This window comes from Aythya ferina (genome assembly GCF_964211825.1).
Source record: "Aythya ferina genome assembly, chromosome: 8".
Classification (NCBI taxonomy): Eukaryota; Metazoa; Chordata; class Aves; order Anseriformes; family Anatidae; genus Aythya; species Aythya ferina.
In genome coordinates this window covers 13,983,309-14,004,646 of record NC_140304.1, presented here as the reverse complement: position 1 = coordinate 14,004,646, position 21,338 = coordinate 13,983,309, and the positions used below count along the sequence as shown (strand labels likewise).

General features: G+C 40.2%; 2 protein-coding genes across 11 annotated transcripts in view; both read left to right on the top strand.

Moving 5' to 3' along the window:
• RABGAP1L (RAB GTPase activating protein 1 like) overlaps positions 1–21,338 on the top strand; it is a 248,568-nt gene that overhangs the window by 76,878 nt on the left and 150,352 nt on the right. The gene's annotated exons all lie outside the window — the stretch shown is intronic.
• On the top strand, positions 14,709–19,517 carry GPR52 (G protein-coupled receptor 52). Its single transcript, XM_084526926.1, has 2 exons — positions 14,709–15,328; positions 16,505–19,517. Exon 2 carries the CDS (start codon positions 16,697–16,699, stop codon positions 17,780–17,782), a length of 1,086 nt encoding a protein of 361 aa, XP_084383052.1. The 5' UTR covers positions 14,709–15,328; positions 16,505–16,696; the 3' UTR covers positions 17,783–19,517.

Below are 21,338 nucleotides of genomic sequence, written 5' to 3'. Positions count from 1 at the left end.
ATGCACTAACCTGTTTCCACAGTCTGATATCTTCATTTGGCACTTAAAATCCAGGAAGCGTTTAGTGTTAAGGCTGCAGATGCTAGGGCCTTACTGTTGGTAGCAACAAAGAAACGGTACCATTTCTCAAATGCATGAAGGAGGTAGCTACTTTGTCTACAAACACTATAAATGATTGCCTGGAGACTGATGAAAACATATGAGCACACCAAGATCTTGACAAAGCATGTGAGTTGGAGTTGTCCTCCCGGGTAACTAGTTATGATGAGGCAGTTTTGTGCAGTGATGGAGATTTCAAAACAGAACCGAAGGATCAGAAATGCGTACAGGACACAGCCCCTGATAAAAAGGCAACAAAAAGAATATGCATTGCATCAGAGCTGAGAGGACAAAGTAAATTTCTGGTGTTTACACTAAAGGCCTTTAGGCCTCATTGCTGCCTGTTCAGCCTTGCTAACATTCAATTACGAAAAAGTAATTTCATAACTCACTGTTAGGGTATTATAAAGGCTGCTCTTGAGGGCTGCATAGACAAGTGATAGTGTAAGTATGGTTTGCATATGCTGTGGAACAGCTACTTTGTTCTGGGTAGATGCAAGAGGAAAAGGTAATGGTGTCTGGAAAAAGAGCGGAACAAAAATAGTTTGAGTGTAATCGGGAGCAGAAGAGACACAAGCCAGCAGCCATGGAAACCTGAAGTAATGTTTTACAGTGACAGTGTTCTGTATTACTTTGGAAATAATGAAGTAGAACAGCTCTTGCTTGTACTTTTCATAGTACATTTGAAAAACTTTCACAAGAGTAATTAAAATGTGCTGAGTGTGTAAACCGTGCCAAATGGTATCCAGTGAAAGGCCAGCTCCAGGGCTGGTGTGGATGACAGAGATGACAGACTTCTGAGAAGCTTGTCCACGCTGATAGGGGCCGTGGCTATTGACCTGTTGGTAAGTTTGCCACTGTAATTTACGTAATGAGTGTTTTAGATGCCAGCTGTTTTTTGACTGTTCCTAGTATTAAAAGCAAAGGTTTTAAAAGCAATAACAGCCTGGGAGTATTGAAGGAGAGGTTGGACATGGTGCTTAGGGACATGGTTTAGGGGGTAACATTGGTGGTGGGGTGATGGTTGATGATCTTGGAGGTCTTTTCCAACCTTAATACTTCTATAATTCTAATCTGCGTTTTCTGCCCTGTTCAGTGGGGAGCATCCAGTATCCTCTGAGCTCTGCATGTGGTTACAGATACTACAGACACAGCATGCCCGTCTCCATGTTGTCTGTTTAACAATCAGTGGGAAATTTCAATGGTAATACTTTGGAAAATGCCAAGCTGTAATATTTTTGTTGTTCTAGCATTTTTTATCTTATTTTTTTTTATGCTAACTAGAAAAGGTTTTGCTTCACTTCTAAAGAGATTAGGTATCAAGAATGGTATAGTTATATGCTTCTCAGTTATTTAAAAATAAACGTTATGAGGATCAGGTATTAAGAAAAACATTTTTTATTTGACCAGAATGAATACTACTTGTTTTATTGCTTTTTTAATTAGATGCTTAGATATGAAGTAAAATAACTGTAGAGGAACGGATCACTGAGAGATGTGTATGTAACATTTCCAGTTTCATGTTTGTTTTAAATTCAATTTATTCAATATGTATAGGCAGATTCACAAGCTTTACTTACCCCTACCTTCCCTGAAAAAGGGGAGGGCTAGGATAACTTTTACTTACCAATTTTGTTAAACTTACATTGTTCATTTTGTGGCATGTAGATTCTTGACATTTTGTTAATTTTATGTCTTTTGTAGAGAAGGATTAAGACCATATGCTGGTTGGATTGATAGGACGCCTCATTTTTGGTATAAGCTGAGCTGTTATTCCTTGTGGTTCGTTTTCTGCTTGTTTGAATTATTTTAGTGGTGCTGCATGTTGTGGAATAATAAATTAGAGATGAACTGAAAATACTTACAGAAGTTAATAAGGAAGTATTGCCTCTGAAGAGCAGAGGTTGACAGAAGTTTTAATTCTTTAAATAGCTTCATTTAAATTCAGACTTCAGATAAAAGGTTTAGTTTATTACGAATGTACCAAGGTACCTAGTTTCATAGTAAATGTTAATACTTCTGTTACAAATTCAGAAATAAAGTGTCCCTAAGGTGAATTTAATTTGTCAAGTTTTGATTCATTTATAGCTCATCTGGAGAAAATCTTTCAATTTTTGTGTGCGCAAAATGAAAATCTTGTGTTCACTCTTCATGTTAAAAGAAATTCTTATGTTTAATGACAGCTCTTTTCAGGAAAAAAAGGAATAGCATCCATTAATAATTTTTATTTAATAATAATTTTAACCTTTATGCATGATATTTGAGGTATAAAACATAAAGAATTCTCTTGCAATTTTTTTGTACATAACCACTTATGATAGCATTAAAACGACACAATGCAATTCCGGGCTCTTGGGACACTGTACGACCTACTAGCTCTAAAATGCTATAAATTAACACATTTGTTCTGAAGGGTAGAGTGCAAATGAGATTTGCATTTGTCCTCTTGGAGACCATGTTCTGCTGTGGTCTCTGTGACTTTATAATCTGTTATCTGCAGAAGTAGGGGAGCGCAGTTGTTCATCACTTAAAATAGAATGATAGTAACAGTATTATGGCCTGAGTGGGTTTAAATGATGGTTACTGGAAGAATTGATACTTAAATTGATATTCTCATCAACTCTGTGTGTGTGTATAGCATATATGCAATATATGTATAGTATATATATGCTGATAATAGCATTTTGTTGGGCAAGATGAAGCAGGGATGTCTCAGTGTCTTGCTGTATCTTTACAATGTAGCGAGCAATAAGAGCTGGTAGTTCTGGTAAATTCTTTGCGCCTCAGAGCTTGTTCCTAAAATCCCTGATGCCCCTCTGTAGATAAAATGCTACTAGATATCCTGGGTTAACTTGCATACTGGTTTGTTAAGAGGTGTTCAGTTTTCCTGTAGCAGTAATGATGTTGATGCTGAGAGAGCAGCCACAGCAGAATTCGGTAGAGGTGTCAGTGTTCTGTGCTGCTCCTTTCTGAAGTTCTCTGCAGCGTGTTGTCTTTCTGCAATGCATATGTATCCTGTGCCTGCATCTTTCTGCTTAATCTGAACAGTGCCCTACACCATATCAAATAGTTGTGTGTGGACAATTGCAAGAGCACTGCAATCCCTGACAATATACATATTTTTTTTCTTTTTAAGTCAGCCTCCTCAGGGTATCACCTTTCATTTGAAATTCTTTGTATGCCAACTTCTTAACCATGCCTTGCTCTCAAACAAAGGTTGGATATCTGGAGTTCAGGAGGCTGCGTTACTCAAGGGCTGGAGTTATCTGACGGTGACTGGAGGAGACGAAGCATCATTTTGCATATGTTACTGTAATGGAGCAGTTAGTTTGAGAGGAGTTCAGCGATACATATAGGATCTGCAGTCTAGGAGTTGGAAGACTGCACTGAAAAACACAGTAATTGTATTTTAAATGCCTTGTTTATAAGGCTGACTAATTTCTGTTATTGCATGTATAAATTAATAGTGGCATTAGTCTTTGGGAGAAATCTGGGACAGCCTGAATCTGACATGTGAATTGGAAGGCCATTTGTGTGTCAGCTGCATGCAGAACTGCCACAGTGGATCCCAGTGCAGTGATTCCATCTAAAAAGGATTTTCTTGAAAATCTGAATTGCGTTTGAATGGTTTTTGCCTGAATTCAAGCTGTAAGTTCTGTTGTATGATTTTGAAAGGTTGTTTAAATTCTTAGGAATAAGAGTACCAGCCCAATCTGAGGTCCTGAACTTCCTCACGTAGAAAAGGGTGCAAAATACAGTTCGTAAAATAAGCGGTATTTCCTGTGCCTGCTTGATGAAAGCTATTGTTTCTAAATCCTTTTTAAGAGAGCTGACTACCTAATTGCTGGTTTCAATGTGTCAGTGTTTGATGTGATGGGAGTTAGAGAGCCCTGGATGCTCAGAAAAGAACACTAAGAATCAAAGGATCCCGAAGTACTCTTCATGTCTAGCTTTTTATTTCATAGCATCATAGAATATCCCGAACTGGAAGGGACCTGTAAGAATCATCGAATACAACTCCTGGCACCACACAGGTCTACCCAAGAAAATCAGACCATATTACTAAGAGCACAGTCCAAACGCTGCTTAAACTCCGACAGGCTTGGTGCTGTGACTGTGTCCCTGGCGAGCCTGTTCCAGTGCACAGCCACTCACTCAGTGAAGAACCTTTTCCTGATGTCCAACCTGACCCTCCCCTGTCGCAGATTGACACCTTTCCCTCGGGTCCTATCACCAGTCACTAAAGAGAAGAGATCAGCGCCTGCTCCCCCTCGTGAGGAAGCTGTAGGCTGCGATGAGGACTCCCCTCAGCCTCCTCTTCTCCAGGCTGAACAGGCCAAGTGACCTCAGCCACTCCTCATAAGTCTTCCCCTCTAGGCCCTTCCCTGTCTTTGTAGCCCCTATTTCTCTTTAGGAACCACAGTTTGAAGTCTCTTAAAATACCTTTGTTATCAAGGCTAACAGTGGTGGTCAATGCTTTAGTAAAGCACGTTTTACTACAGCGGTGGACAGTTCACAAACATTAAAATTGTAACAACAGCAGCAACCAAAAAAAGGCTTGACATGCACATGTAGAAAAATTAAAGCATACGTACGTGATGAACACAACATTTAAATTCCAACTGGAATTTAATATAGGGGAGAATGCAGATACCTATTTCAAGCTTAACTTATGTATGACTTCTTTATATTGTACTTTGGGATTTTATCACTACTCATTTTTTCTTTTTCTGTGATATTCTTCTAAGGGGATGAGCTAGTATTAACTACATTTCACAGCAATCACTTGGAAGGCAATGAGAGACCTATAGATCTTATTTACTGCCTGTATCCCATAAATGTTTTCCCTTTGTAGTGATGAGTATACTCATACCAATTAAGAGTAATTTCCCTATCAGTACCAAATTCACAGCTGCTGAGGTAAACTAACTAAAAGGAGACAATTGCTGTCTGCTAGTGCATTTACTCTTCCTAGTAATCTTTTATGTAGGTTTCTGTGAACATACACAAATATTTTGGCAGCTAAGAATTTTTTCTGGTTGTGAATTTTCATCAGATGTTTTTCGAGCTGACAATTGAATATTAGTGATATGGAGCTGTATCACTTTTAATCAGATACCATATTTGATAAAGCCATGTTTGTGTGGCCAGCTGGTCTCAGAAGTGATCCTGTGTCAAAATACAACCTTTTTCTGACCAGGTAGTACAATATATACAGTCTGAATCTAAAACTAAAGCTTCTCATTTGGGGGTGCAGTTTCAGACTATGCCTTATCCAGGCTGTCAGCTTGCCAGAAGAGGTTTCTTCTACTTCAGTTACAAGGCTGTTGCATCATGGTCGCTTGTAGATTTTTATTTAGAAAACTTCCTTCCCCACATTTCCCTGTCAGGGCAGTGAGGCTGCCTCTGCGGGTAGCTGTGGTGTATGGGCTGAGATGGGAGCATGCAGCTGGGGCAGGGCAGGAGGAGCAAGGGGCTGTCTCCTGGCAGCCTTCAGATAGCTGTGGGTTAATAGAAAATTGCACTTGAGCTATACTTCTTGTTACCTGTATGGCAAAGGAATTAGTGGCACCTTTTGGAATGATGCTGCCTTTTTTAAAAAACAAACAAACAAAAACAAAAACAAAAACAAAAACTCATAACTGTAATTTCAGAAACTGCTTTTGGTCTCTGTTGTCACACCTTGCAGCATTTCCTTTGCCTTTCTATGAAAATCACTTGCTCTCAAATTCTTCTTTTATGGAAAATTACAAATATAAAAACATGCGTTAGGGATAAAATGGGCCTGCACATATTAGAATAAATATTCTTTTGGGATGCTTATATATATTATATGTTTGGTACAGAATGGCTATATCTGATATAAAAAGAAATGTGCCCTCCGGATGGATTAATGTAGCTGTCAGTTAAGTGGCATGATATTTGGACTGCTGCACATTTTCTTTGAACTGAAAGACTTGCACTTCAGGCAAACATGCAGTTGATTAATTTTAGAAAATTATACAATGAGGAAACTAATTTCATAGAAAGCTCAGAACAGCATGTTTTCTGTCTTCAGTAACTGGTTGAGTCAGCAGCAAGCCTTGAGAATATGCAGCCTGACTCCTTGCGCCTAGGCATTACAGAGAACACTTTCTGAAATTTTTATTTAAACTTTGATATTCTTATGTCTAAGGTTTATCTTTGCTGATGAAAATTTATGTATAGCGACTCTAGTACGTGGAGTTTCCTTTGGTGAATCTGTGACAAAGTCAAGAGCTTCTGCAATTAACGTATTTTCCTGCATTGTTATTTGCACTTTAGAAATACTTGTAGCTTCGTGGGATGCCTAAGAGGGAATGAGTTTCCTGTGCACCTAATCTTGTGGATTAATATGGAGGTTGGGGAAGCAAAACTGCACAAAAATTTGTTACCCTTGCTGCACTTCCTTATGCGTTGCTTGATTTACGAGGTGCAGCTCTTGATTTCTGTGCAGGATTTGATCCGATTCTTTTAGCCCAAACCAGAATTCTTGGCCATGCACCCTGTGCACATTGAAAGCTCTGGTGGACAGAGCCAAGGCTTTCATGTGGGTCAGAAAAGAGTTGAGTAATGCTACTAGGAACCTTGGTGAACAGCAGGGAAGACGAAGTGCAAGGCATGTACTGTGCTAAAATGTTAGCCCTCATGGAGAACGCAAGCAAATGCTACGTGCGTGGTTCCAGTGGAAGGATTTCTATTATAAGTTACTCTTCAAAATCGTAAGTCTCTGAAACATCAGTTAAATACTTTGCTTAATATTAATTAAGGCTTATCTGGCTATGAGCCTTGAAAAGTTTCACAGTGCAAGGTTCTATTAACTTTTTAATTGAAGTGGCAATTTTGGCATCTGTCAAGAGCTGGCTGTCGGAGAGGGAGTTCTCTGTGCCTTTGCTGCACTGTCGAAGCCCTTGCGTAAGCTAAGAGCCCTGTAAAGATGGTCAACCAAGTATCAGAAATTTAAGTATAGTACTATCTTGTAATTATAGCCATGTCTATAATCCCATCTATATAAAGAGGCAAAACTCTGCTTGCTCAGACAGAGGACTTCTGGTGTTCCTGAACTTTTCAATGCTTGATTTAAAACCATCGAGTAACTTTCAGTTATATATTGTTCTCTGATCGCTGTGCTGACATAGTGTCCAGTCGCAGTTTATGGTGGTAATGAGCTGCTGTGTGATGCAGGGCTCACTAAGGCTGCCAGGGCATTAAGAAGGGAGCACGAGGTGTGGGGACTCAGAAAGCCCAATTTTCTGTTTGCCTTCACATCCTGCCTTGTGCTCTGCAGAGCAATCTGAAACCTGCGCTAATTGTGGTCTCCCAAGCAGAGTCAAAAAAAGGAACACTACTTGTCTCTGAAGCTCGTTCTGAAAATTGAGTCATAGACGTTACATTTTAAGCCAAGAGAATGTTTGATTATTCTACTTTTGACTGCCTTTAAAATTCTAGTTGCCATAACAACTTTATTTCTTTATTTTTAGCACATCAGTTGCCATAACAATAAAATATAGCTTTTTGAATGTAACCATTTTTTCCTCACTTTTTATTTTGCTTTGTTTTACAAATAACCTTTTGGGGGGGGGGGGGAGGGGAATGTAGCAAAGCTCTTCCCCTGTGAGCACTTTGGTTAGAACATGAGCTGAATTTTTTTTTTTTTTAATCTACTTTATCTGATTTCTTATGGAGTTTTTTGACTAATGATTGTTTTCATAAATTGTGCATCAAAAATAATGCAGATATTTGTGTGTAGTCTCTTCTTTTGTAGAAAATGACCACTGAGATTTTATTTTTATGCATTGTATGTAGTGTATTACAGTACTGTAACTGAGTAATTTCCAATCTCTTTATTTCACTGTATAGAATAGCTATAAATAAGATGTAGCAACTGCTGCTGAAATAGGGAGTGTTTTTCTTTACTCTATTGAAAGCTGTCCTTTCTGTTTGTTTGTTTGTTTTCTTACTGGAAGATTGTTTTGCAGCCAATAACTCCATTTTTGTCATGTCATTCTTTATCTATCTTTCATTAAAAATATGAGGACAAATTATGCTCAGTTTGCTCTTGCAGCAAACATAAGAGACGTGTTGGGAAGAAGGGTGTTCAGTAAACATTCTGTGTGCCTTTTCAAGCCAAATTAATTCCAGTGGCCATGTAAAAATAACTGCCACTGGCATACTATGCAAATAAAACAGGTAGCACCCACTGCTTCCATTTCTTCCCACGTGGCCTTCCCAGGCATAATGTCAATTAGTTGGAGTCCAGTATGTCGCGCAGTGTATTTATCTACCAAGCTGGGGCACTTGTGTGATGTGATACCTCTTCAAACCCTGTGAGATTCATGTTTAGCTTCAAAGCTCAATTTTGAGCAGAAGGGAAAAGGTTTAATAGTTAATTTAATATTAGTGATAGAAGCTGGACTTGAACTTGATCTATAGACTTGATCTCTGTATTCCCTGATAGAGTCCTTTCCAAAAACATTTCTAGATTCTCTCAAAAATGCTGTCTTTTGCCTGGGATTTAGCAATCCACAACATCATTTGCCCAGTGAGTGTTGTTAAGGCATGCGTGCACATGGGATGTCTCAATGCTAGTATTAAAGACATCTACATCTGATGTGCAGATGTAAGGTAAAATTAAAAATGAAGTGAATATGAAGTACTTAGTAATTTACCTACAGAAATTGTATCGTTTTTTTTGTTTTGTTTTGTTTTGAGGTTTCATGGAAGCAAAGCTTATGTAGATACACGTATTCCTTTTTTGGCTGCACAGATTTATCAGATACTTGGACCTGAAAAGATTTGTAATACTTTTTGCAAGACCTAAAATCAATTTATAAACAAGCCCTCTGTTTTTAAATGTATATAAGTGGTAAGTTTTATGAGGTAATGGGATAAAATATACTTGGAAAATCTTAGAGGGGGAATACATGCATTAAAAAGCAAACTCATTGAATTGTCTCTGCTTGGACATAATAACAAGAGAGGCCTGTACACAGAGTGCATGAATTGGAAAATTCTGTTCTTCAGTTTGCTGCTACTGTTTTTTTTTATTAAAGGGATATTTAAGCTATTAACGGTACTGACAAAGTATGTGTTCAATTTATTTTTTTTCTTTTGCAAATATGGCAAATAACGCCAATTTTTATTCAAAAAAAATATCAGAACTAATTTCGCAGCTCACATAACATTTTGTGTGTGCCAATTTCTAGACTTATATATAAACGTCCTCATTATATAATACAATCAAACTAGTTTAAGACAAAATTCACTAGATACTGGAAGTTGAATGTATTTAGATGTTATTAAACTTGTAATGTAGTTACCAGCTGAGAGATGATTTTATAAACTTGAATTAGCTAACTTTTAACTCTGGAAGGAAAAAATAGGTCAGTAATTCTTGCTTTCAGGGGCATTTTCAAACATCTGTCACTGCCAGGTTCCATATCTGTGAGTCTACTTCAGATGCTATTGTATGCTAAATTTTCCCTCCAGACTTCTTGGTGTAGGACTGTTCCTGATCCTTTCTCCTGCGTGGTATTGATGTAAGTGTGTGCTGATATTTCTCTTGCAGTGTGGAGTCTCTAAGTGATACCTCTTCAGCAGTTCCAGCTGGGAGGAAAATTCAGTCTAAATGAAGCTGAGCTTAAAACCCATAAAAAGAAATCGTACCACATTACGGTTTATAAATAGTTTTTATGCCATATTCTTTCCATGCTCCTCTTTTCCATTTCTTCACAAAACTGGTGGAATAGTAATACCGAGTAGCACATTGTTTAAAGATAGTTGTCTAAAAATCACAGATTTACTTGGGTGGTTTTCACCTTTTTCTTCTTGGGAAACAGTGAGTCCACATTTGGGATTGGTACCATGTGTTCCTCGGCAGATTTTGCACTAAAACAAATTCTGAATCTTTTAGCTCTTAACTGATTTTGCCTATACCAACAGGTAAAGCTGTCATTTTTGCTCCTAATGGTCCTGTTTGTGCAGTGTTTTTCTGAGCTAGAGCCGCCTCTTTTATCCTTGAGGAAGCTCTATTTAAAATCTGTTAAAAGAAAAGTTTAGGGTGGAACATGACCATTGTATAAGCAAATCAAAACTGAATTGTCTGTGTAACTAGGCACACGTTTCCAGCCAGCCCATCTTCTTATTAGGCTGGGTGCTCTGGGAAAATGCACCAGGACCGTTTAATATAGCCTGCGGCCATAAAAAGAGGAATTGAAGCCATTTCTGGCATGCATCTGTGAATTCGTCACCCAATGCTAGCTGCCAGTTAACAATTAGTTAGAAAAGAGAACTGGAGTGAAGCGGATAATTCTGAAGGATTTAAAACTATTTTTGAGAAGAAAATAAATTATGCATGCAAACGCAGTGTGCGTTGTAACTTTCAGCACAGATTCTCAGTAATCATGCGTAGCACATTAATGCAGCGTATTTTCCACCATCCTTCTAAGCCCGTATACTGTGTACACACCTATTTTTGTTAAAAGTAAGCTGACAGTGTTGCGCTGGGAGCTTTTATAGGATGGGTTTGTCATTGTGAAGGTTAATAATATTGTACTGAGATGGAAAAGAATTCGGAAGCACATGCAGTGGTGGACATTAGTAGTTTGCAGATGTGTGGCACTGGCATTGAGCTCAGTGGTATGTTTCAGGGATAAAACAGAGATGGTGCTCTTGGAAGAACTTCAAGAATTAATATTGGGCACAATTTTTCTTTCTTCTTTTTTTTTTTTTTTAAAGGCAATGAAGAATGCAAGTTATATGTGCATGTATTTCAACTTTATTCTTTGTTGCATCCAAACTTGTGATTCCGAAAGACTGACACATATATATGGTTTTGATCCTTGTGTTTACATCTTAGTAGTTGCTTTTGGGCAAGCCTCAAAGCTTGGCTTCCTAATCAACACTGCAAATGATTATTCATCATTTGAACTCATTTTAAATCAAAATCACCTTTAAAAGGTCATGCTGTAGTTTAAAACAACTACTTGTCTTGCGTTATGTGGAAAGACAAAGTAGGTGAGCATAATGTTTGTGATTTTTTAATAGGTATGCTGAAATGGAATTATAATACTGACCGAGTTTATGCTTTTGTGAAGACAGCTGGAATCCTTTTGAACATACTCTCTCATGGTGCACAGTTGTGATACATTTTTAGAATACCGTTATGAACGTATCTGTAGGATGTACTGCCTGGCTTGACACAGACAAAAGTATTAGTAAAAGCACAGCTAGGTCAAAATGTGCCTCTAAAAAGTTTAAAGGAATGTGATATTAAAATCAGTATTATTAAAAAAAATCAGTATTATTTTAATACACGAGGAATGATTCCCATAGGACAAGGGTAATACTGTGCTATTCAGACTATTCTCTAGGTTTCATCGTTTCTTTATTTACAGTTCTCTTAATTGCTATCTTTTGCCCTGTGATACATTTAACAGGTGTAACTTTTAATTGTCTCTTGAAAGCAGCACAATGTAATTAATAGCTAATTCAATTTTGTTTGCTCTAGTGTATTTCCACACACACAGACTGTTTTATGCTAGGATAGCTGCACAGCACATGGGTTTGTTATGGTGCTTGAAAGGCAGAAGGACGATTTGGAATGAAAAGCATGCTCTTTTAGAATGTAAGTATGCTTTCACAAACCGCTAACTAAGCATGAGTCACGTAATCAAAAGCAAGAGTTAAAGGAAAAGTCGGGGCTCTTCATCGGGCTGCCTGGAGCACTGGTGCTTAGTGAGTCTGCATGCTTTTGCCACTGAACTTTTTTAAAGCTATGTCTGGTTTAAGGACAGTTGGATTAGTTTTAATGGCAGCCACATGATCCTGTCTGTGGGCACCTCTATAATTTTTTGCTTTTCATACCATTCCTAAGACCTTTTTTCATGTTTCCATTTTCATTTTTTGTTCATTTTAGGGCTTTTTTTAATCATATGTGGTCAGTTAGTAAATAGCATCCTTACACAGCATTAATCCTAAACACTGTTTTTTCAAGCAGGTGCTATGTGTAATTCTCGACAAATGTTAATTATCACCATTCATTACACTTCACAGCAATTCCCTGAAGAAAATTCACTTCTTGATAGATAGCTTATTCCAGGGTGTTTTATTTATATTGTTGGAGGCATGGAAGATTGGTGGGATATGTCACTCCAAATAATACATGTGAAGTGAGTTCCATTTGTCCTAGGAGCTATGGCATAATCCTGAGAACCCTCTCCTGAACAAAAATGTTCTTTAACGTAAAATTCAGAAAATTCATGAGATCATAAGTAGTAATGTTTTAAGGGAAATTGTAGCAGTTTAAGAATTTGTTTAATACTTACTAAATACATGAATAACATTTGTAGCTAGTTCTGAAGCTACAAACTTCAGGGGTATTAAATGTTTACTAACAGCACAAAGGGCTGCACAATACTTGCAAACGTGCATGCCCAGCTTTCTCTCCTGATCCACCACAACACAGAAAAGCAACCTGAAGAGACACCTTTGTTCTATAGGCTGAGAAGAAGGTGGGTGGAAGAAAATATCAAAGACTTGGGCAAAAGAAAAGGAGTTGGTAGAGAGCTGTGAAGTAACTGCTGTGTTCTGCATCCCATGCTCTCAGCTGCATCTCCCTGCTCTGATCAATGGCTTTCTTTAAAAAAGATTTTAGAGAAATTTAGTCCATTTAGTCCAGCTGACAATCCAATATTTTAACAGAGTCTTGGAAGCCTTCAAAGGATAAATGAGTGATGCAATGAGAGAGATGTTGCTTTGTGCATTGCAGGATCTGCTTGCATTAGTCCTGTTTTCTTATGAAAAAAAAAAAAGAAGAGGGGGGAGAAGGATTTGGAAAATGGCAATATTCGGATTCATTTTCAGATAAGAGAAATGAGAAATAGGTTGCTTCCTTGCTCGGAGCTCCTAAGTCAACTTCTGGACAGGCTGTTTCTGTCAGAGCTTTCCCTTGCTTCCTTGCAGGGCCATGCCCATCCCTACAACTATCACAGGCTTTCTTTCTTTTCAGACATGAAGCTCGAGTTCCTTTCACATCTCCTCTGTTTTTAGCAGGGTGCTTTGGTGTGAGTCTCCTGTTTTGGATGGTAACTTCTGTTGTTTCTAGATGATTCCCAAAGAAGATGTGGAATCACTGCTTCCATTCAGCTTGAAGGAAGAGTGCTTCGTCCTCCTGGACAGCACCATCTGTGGGATTTATGCTGCATGCAAAATACCTACCTAGGGACACCTATTAGATTCTGCCACTATAACTACTCTTTCTCACTTCCTTTTCTTTAAATGCAAATGAAATTGTGAAGCGCGTTTTGTTTAGAACTGTGCCAGCATCCCTGATGTGTCTTTCCCCAGTGAAAACTTTTTCTGTACAGCTTTTTAACATGCTGCTTCTGATGAACTGTTCCAGTAATCTTGTAAACTTCTGGCTGCAATCGGGTAGTCTCACCAGGACTAGCTGATTTGTGCTTTAATTTTCACTCGCCTCCAAATGCATGTAAAATCCCGTACAGGTTGGTGCAGCCACTCCGCTGCAGTTTGCCCCAGGAGCAGCAGCGGGTGCTGCAGCCGCTGGCAGCTCACAGCAGGCCCTTTGTTTCTGTAGCAGAGGAACTCTGGTCGTAAAGAAAGAATTGAGATGTCCTTACTCTTCAATCACTCTGTCCCTTTCATTACAATTCAGGCAACAAGCATTCTACCTGCATCGAAAACCAACCAGCAGAGGTTGCCATTGATTTTTCTGTTCCCTCTTACCTGCTGAGCAGCTCTCGGCCTTCTTGTACAAGACCTGCAGTATTTGGCTGATGTGAGGGCTTGTTGTCAGAGCTCGGGCCTGTGCGTGCCTTACCAGGTGCTGCAGGGCTGTCCATCACCCGGGGGTGACCCCACGAAGGTGACTCGGTTGCAGTGGTGGCTGTAATGGGGGAGTCTCAGGAGTTAGCACTGCTCAAATCCATATCCAGCACAAGGGACTGGGATTGTCATGTCTGCGGTCTGCTTAGTTTTAGGCTTTGCCGTTGCTCATCTGCCTTGCCAGTGAGTCTCTTTCTAACAGGCCCTTTGTTTCTCTAGTGCTAACCCCAGCCTGGCCTGAGGAGGGGAGGGAGAAGCCCTGCCTGTGCCCTCGGTGTGTGTGGTGCTTTGTTCTGCTGCTGCACAGGAGGAAGGAGAACTGCTCCCTGCTCCACCTCTGCTCCCGATAGGTCTTGCTTAGAGCCCTACATGCAGACTGTAAATGTGGTCCTCAAATTTGTCCTAGCCGTTCACCATTTTGAGGTACCGGAGCGCTTTTTGTCTTCTCTTCAGTCCTTCGACGGCGGGCTCTGCACTTGCCGCGGGGCGTTACTGCGACCCCTTCCCCACAGCTCCGCCCGCTTTCGGGGCGCCCTGCCGGGAGCCCCAGGGCCGCGTCCCGCACCCCGCCGCCGTTCCCCCGCCGCGCTGCGGGGGGCGCCCAGCCGCGGCCATCGGCTCCTCGGCTGGGAGGAGGAGGAGGAGGTGGTGGAGGAGGAGGAGGAGGAGCAGGAGCAGGAGCTCGGGTGCCGGGGGGGGGCCGGAGGGGAGCGGCGGCAGCGGCCCCGGCCGCCCGGCGGGGAGCGCAGCGCCCTGCCCAGCCGCCCGGCGCAGGGCGAGGAGGATGCGCTCGGGGGGGGCTCGTCCTGCTGCCCGCACACGGGGCCGGGGAGCGGCGGGCTGGGACGTGCCGGCAGCCGGAGGGCTGAAGGACCGGAACCGTTGGGGGATGTGATAAAAGCCGATAAAAGCCGAAGGACTTGGCGCGCGGCGTGGCGGTGCGCGGCGGGAGGCGAACTCCGGGAAAGCGAGCTTGCCGTCGAGCTGCTGCAAGGGAATCGAAGACGATTTTTCTTTTCTGGTAGCTGAAATTCCTCTCGAAGACCCGGCAAGGACTGCCGAAAGCTCCAGAGAGGTTCCGGTACTTTTGCAGAGACTTGAAGCGAACGCCAGCGGAATATCTCAATGACCTTGGAAATCATTTTATGTGGATTCATTAATTCTCACCGCCAGTCTTCTGGTCTCAGGAACTCCAGGATTAAAGATGGTTTTAACCTGCTAGGGGCCTTTCAAAAAGCAAGATTGTATGCTATTAATTACCTGCCTAATGATTCCTGAACTAATCAAGCATTTACTTTAAACTGAACGCAGAAGATGCTTTCTTGTAATGTTTGCTTTCTCCACAACTGCGAATAAAATGAGCAAGGTAATGTCCTGCAATTAGAAGAACAATTTTGTTTACACAATTGTTATTATGCCGGTCATCTAATAAATCTAGCAATTCTAAAACTACCTAGAAGAAGCAGCAGAATAACAGAATAATGGAGTAGTAAACAATGGCAGCTTTTCTAGTCAAATCAGCATTTCATTAGCCTCACAGCAGAATGCAGATGGAAGTTTCTGTTCGTGTAGTGTGGGGGTTTGTGAAATGATTCAGGTGTTGCTACAGAGGTGAGCAATATCATGGATATAGCTATAAACTCCTGTGTGCCGACCCACTCTAGCAGATACAGCAGAGTTTCTAAAGATGATTATTTTAAATTGCCATTGCTGAAATTAAATTCAAGAGGATTTATTTTGTCTGTGGGGACCTTGAATTATGCTCCTGGCATTAATAATTGTAATGGACTATAACTGTTTAAAGGAATTATGAATATTGACACAAGTCTCCAAATTCTATTCTTAAACCCTTTGGATTTTTAAATGAGTAGACACGATCTTCCTCATTGTATGTGAGCTGTATGTTTTCTTTCTTGGGAGTCAGAGGACACATCTGCCTTGTCCCTCACCTGTCTCCCTCCAAATAAAATTCATTATTCATACCCAAACAGTGGTGAGTCTATTGGAATTAACCTTGACAAAAGTGTTTTCCTTTACCTTTCTAATGAATAGCATGGAGACAGAGTACCATCTCCTGAACAGAGCCAGAACAGACAGCATTAGATGATGAACTTTTTCATTTACTCTCAAGTCACTCTGTGATTTAAATTGAGACATTAAAAAGATTGCCTCCAGCAACCGCTGGACCAGGAAACCTGAGCTGTACCAAGATTCCTCCTTCCTTTCCTTCCCCTCACCCCCCTGTATTCCAAAGTAAATGACTTTCTCAGGAAAATAAACAGATTTCCCTGTCATACCCTGGGAAATGAAGGTGGCTCTTCAGTTTTTATTTCCGTATTTCACGGTACCTGTTTGTTTTAGAAGTGCCTTGTGTTTGTAAAGATTGCTCAAGAGCACTGGAGGAGCTGATCAGTGGCCTTTCTCTTTCTGGCTTTTTTTTCTTTGCTTTTTTTTTTTTGTTTGTTTGTTTGTTTGTTTTCCTTTCCTTCTTTCCTTTCTTTTCTTTCTCTCTTTTTTTCTTTCTTACTTTCTTTCCTTAAAGCTAAGGTGTGCCAGAGGTGATGCACTGATGCTGAGGAGGCATCAACAGCTCTGGAACTGTAGAACCCTCTCAAATGTAAGCACTGGCAGTGTCTACAGAGAGATCGTGAGACGCTGAAGCAGAGCTTAGCTGCTGTTAAGCATGTCATCTGCTCGCTAACACTCAGAGCGCAGTGTTCCCTAATCACAAAACATGAACCAGTCCCGATGGATTGAATGGAGGACTCTGAATCTGAGCAGTAGTGTTACGAACATATCTGAGCACCTCTCCTGCCCTCTTGGATTTGGTCACTACAATGCAGTTGACATCTGTATCCTTGAGACGGTTGTTATTATCTTGCTAACTTTTTTAATTATTGCGGGTAACTTAACTGTGATATTTGTTTTCCACTGTGCTCCACTTCTGCACCATTATACCACCAGCTATTTTATCCAGACCATGGCCTACGCTGATCTTCTTGTTGGAGTTAGCTGCTTGGTTCCTACCTTGTCACTGCTTCACTATTCAACAGGTGTCCACGAGTCCTTGACCTGTCAAGTTTTCGGATATATCATCTCTGTGCTAAAAAGCGTGTCTATGGCGTGTCTTGCTTGCATCAGTGTGGATCGCTATCTCGCTATAACAAAGCCTCTCTCCTATAACCAACTGGTCACACCTTGTCGCTTGAGAATCTGCATCATTTTGATCTGGATATACTCTTGTCTGATCTTCTTGCCTTCCTTTTTTGGTTGGGGAAAACCTGGTTACCATGGAGATATTTTTGAATGGTGTGCTACCTCCTGGCTAACTAATGCCTATTTTACTGGCTTTATTGTGTGCTTACTGTACGCTCCCGCTGCCTTTGTCATTTGTTTCACATATTTCCACATCTTTAAAATCTGCCGGCAGCACACCAAAGAGATCAATGATCGGAGAGCTCGATTTCCTAGCCACGAAGTGGATGCTGCTGGGGAGACTGGGCACAGCCCTGACCGCCGCTATGCCATGGTGTTGTTTCGGATAACCAGCGTGTTCTACATGCTGTGGCTCCCTTATATCATATACTTTCTGCTGGAGAGCTCTAGGGTGTTGGAAAACCCAGCACTTTCCTTCTTAACAACGTGGCTTGCTATAAGCAATAGTTTCTGCAACTGTGTGATCTATAGCCTCTCCAACAGTGTCTTCAGGCTGGGACTGCGGAGACTGTCAGAGACAATATGTTCATCTTGTATGTGTTTAAAAGACAGGGATGTACGGGACCCTAAACCAAGGAAACGGGCTAATTCCTGCTCCATTTAAAGAGAACTGGTGTGTGTCGTCAAACACGGAGTTTTGATAGTATTTGCTGTATCTGGGAACTTACCAGAAGAGGAATGTTTACGTGATTAGTGTGCTATGCTGTTAGAGCTGAGTTTAAAAGTGCTTTTGGAAAAGAGAAAAGCTGTTCTAAGAGGGGTCACTGAACTTTGCATATAGCTCTTGTGCAATTGTGAGGAGAGCCGTTCAACAGAGGTGATGAAGAAAGTCAGAACTAAAATCTTCCAAAGGGCATGTTATACCTACCACATCAAAGGAGGTTCCTCATAAAATAAATAAGTTAGTTACTACCTTACATTTTTGCCCTTGTAGAAAAGTTGTCTTACTATCTTTGTGTCAGAATATACTGTAGCCTTCTGAATTTAAATATATTTAAGAGGCAACAATCAACTACACAGTAAGTGGCTATCTGTAAATTATATTCCTGAGGACTTACAGTAGATGTTGCAGATTAATAACCAGCTCTGTCTCTGCTCAGATCTTGTACAATTTTCAGTTTTACAAACAGTCCGCAACGCATAAAACCTACACCGGGCATGATGCTTTTGGATAAAATGGCACATTCTGGTACAACTTTCACAGACCCTTGCCCTCATTTCCCCTGTTATTTATTTATTTATTTATTTATTTATTTAACTATTTAACTATTTTCCCTCCATTCTGTGCATCTCTAAATTCCATCAAGTTGCAGTGCTTCAGTTTGAGGACACCTACAAGGTAAAATGAGTTTCAAATCACTCTTCCTGGAGAAAGCAATACCCTTTCCTGGCCAGCTGAGTATCTGCAGCTGCCCGTGTACAATGACTTTTTCAGTCTTTCATTCTCTCAGTCCTGTTAAATTAGCACACAGTATTGATGTAGTGTCCTTTAGGGTGTACTAAAGCTTTTTCTTTATTGGCTACACAGATAATCCTAATGCAAATATGATAATCACACACAGCAGTGTGCTATTCTGCTTAGAAAATTAAAAATAAATAACAGAACCTTTTATTTGGGAAGTCTGAATAGCTTACTGTTGTAGCTGTCAATCCTTTGTGTGAACCTAGCTTGCACATACTGTATTCTTTTTTATCAAAAATTTTTTTAGAGAAAATGTAAATTGTGGTCTGTGCCTAATGTTTTCATAGCACATGGAATAGGTCAATGCTACAGGATTAAAAAAAAAAATACTCATTTTAAGAGAACTACTTCTGTGCAGTTGTTGAATCGATGTTTGTTGGACAAGTGCTTTTGGAGAAGGTGAACAAGACAGTCTAGTATTAAATACAGGCAAAGAGCTTCAGTATTTCCTTTTGTAGTGAACTGACTTTCAGGTCCACTGATTGAAACTTTTTTATTTTGCAAGGGCGCACGTTAGGTTTGTGTAATAAACTGCCAGGGGTTCAGATGCATGCCAATCAATAAAATATTTAAATTATTATTTTGAACCAAATGTAATTTTCTTAGATGGTTATTGGCTTTTAAAGAAGGCCCAATTATTGATTATTGGTGCCTTTTAACACTGCACTATTATTCCTTCTTTCACCAAAATGCATATGTAAAGACCGTGCCTATTACTTTTTGTACCAGAAGCTAGCCACGTTTGCACACCTGTGGTTTGACTCTAGATCTCCCTTAATTATGTACTCTGTTTTGTTGAGGTGGTTCTGAACCCCTGTACATTTTTAAACGTGTAAGAAAGTTGAAACAATGGAATAAAGTAGTATTATGTATATCAAACCCAGCCTTGGCTTTAGTTCCCTGCTGTTACACTCTGTTCTCTGTGAAAGTTCCTCTGGGCTCCGATCACCTTACAAAGGAACTCATGAAGGACTTACAAGTTGACTATTTAAAATCCCAAACTCAAAGCCGTTTGCTTTCTGTCTTAAGTATTTGTATGCTGGTTCCTAACATTGCACAACCTTTAAAGCAGATTGAAATACATCTTGAAACATTCCTCTGGCTAAGCTGAGCTGTTGCTGACAATTAGCCCTGACCTATTATGGAAAAATGAGTAGCTCTCCTTCTGTGGACCTCGTATTCCTCCACATCTATGGGAACGGGCCTGTCGCCTTCTTTTGAAAAGTTGCCGTTTATTTCCAAGGATTATTTTGGGCTGCTCCAGAAGGTTGTGTAAGCCTGTTTCTTCTCTCAAACAAGACTTGGATTTGTTTAGTTCTGTGATTATCTGTATTGTTTCCTGCTTAGTTAGGTTCTCAGTGTGCAAGACTTAGTCAAGGAACAGTGAAATATCTCATCTCTCCCAGCTCACGCGGCTGGTGCCATACTGATAACATAGTTCTACAGCTGTGCTCCAGAGCTGGGTGCTTCCTGCTTCTGGTTTTGTTGGCAGTCCTGGTAACGGGTTTCTGTGTGACCTCCAGAAATTCAAGAAAGGCTCTAGAAAATCCTTGAAGTTGGACAAACCTTTTATTAAAAACAAGAAACACGTCTTGAAGGCAGTAGAATATCTATTTAGCATGGTACTGTAACTACAAACATGTAGAAATACACAAGCTAACTCATTCATATCGGTAGTGCCTTAGTCGAACCCTGCTTGTAAAACCTCAACAGAGTTGACACACATCAACTCGGAGCTTTACTGCCTGCAAGCGGGAGGCCAGGCCGGGAGGCTTCCTCTCTGCAGAGGCTGCAGCACAAGGTTACTCACCAGCTGCTGGCCCCTTGCCCCACAGGGCAGAGTTAGCAATACATCCCTTTCAACCATCGTGCTGAGCTTGTTGAGTTATCAGGAGGGAGTGAAGATTTCTCTTTTCCTTAGGCAGGCTTTGAAGGGAGAAGATATAGCAGAAGTCCACTGCGAAGTCCACTGCCCTGCACACAAATCCTAGTTTTCTATACTCCTCACCTTTTTTTTTTTTTTTTTTTTCTTCCTTAACCATCAACATAACATTGGTGGAAGAGCACTAATTTGCTTGTTGGTAGCCTGAATTTCACTATTTCACTTTCTCTAAAATCAGAATTCATTCTGTTGTCTGTAAACCTGAGTCTCCTACTTTCCTGGAAAGTGTCAAATTAAACATCTTCAACAGAGTTAAATACCGCATTTCCTATTGCTGCTTTCAAGGTGATGGGATTTGACCCAGTGGTTAGTCATGCGAATTTTTAAGTTTAGTGTTTCATTTTTCAAAAGTGCTTTCTAAACTCATAATGTATTTATTTTTTTTTTTTTTAAGGGAGGTTTGTTATTGTTTTACTAATGCTATCTGAGGATTCCAGCTGGTGCTGACTTCTCTTCCAAAAATGATAAAGGCAGACGTTTCGATGGATAAAAAAAAAAGTCCAACAGAAATTTCAGTCACTCAATCTGTCACTTTTAATTTTCAATCTGTATAAGGTTCCATGATGTTGTATGAAAATCTGATTAAGGAATGGGACTTCTAAAGCTGGCATCTCATACACAAAAATGTTTTAAGAGTATGTTATCCCAGTTTCATGTGCCTAAAGTTCTTCATGAGGTATAAAGTTGCAAGTAATAAGATCACATAATGCTAACCAAATAAATAGATCTGATCGCACCATTACTGATATTATAGGT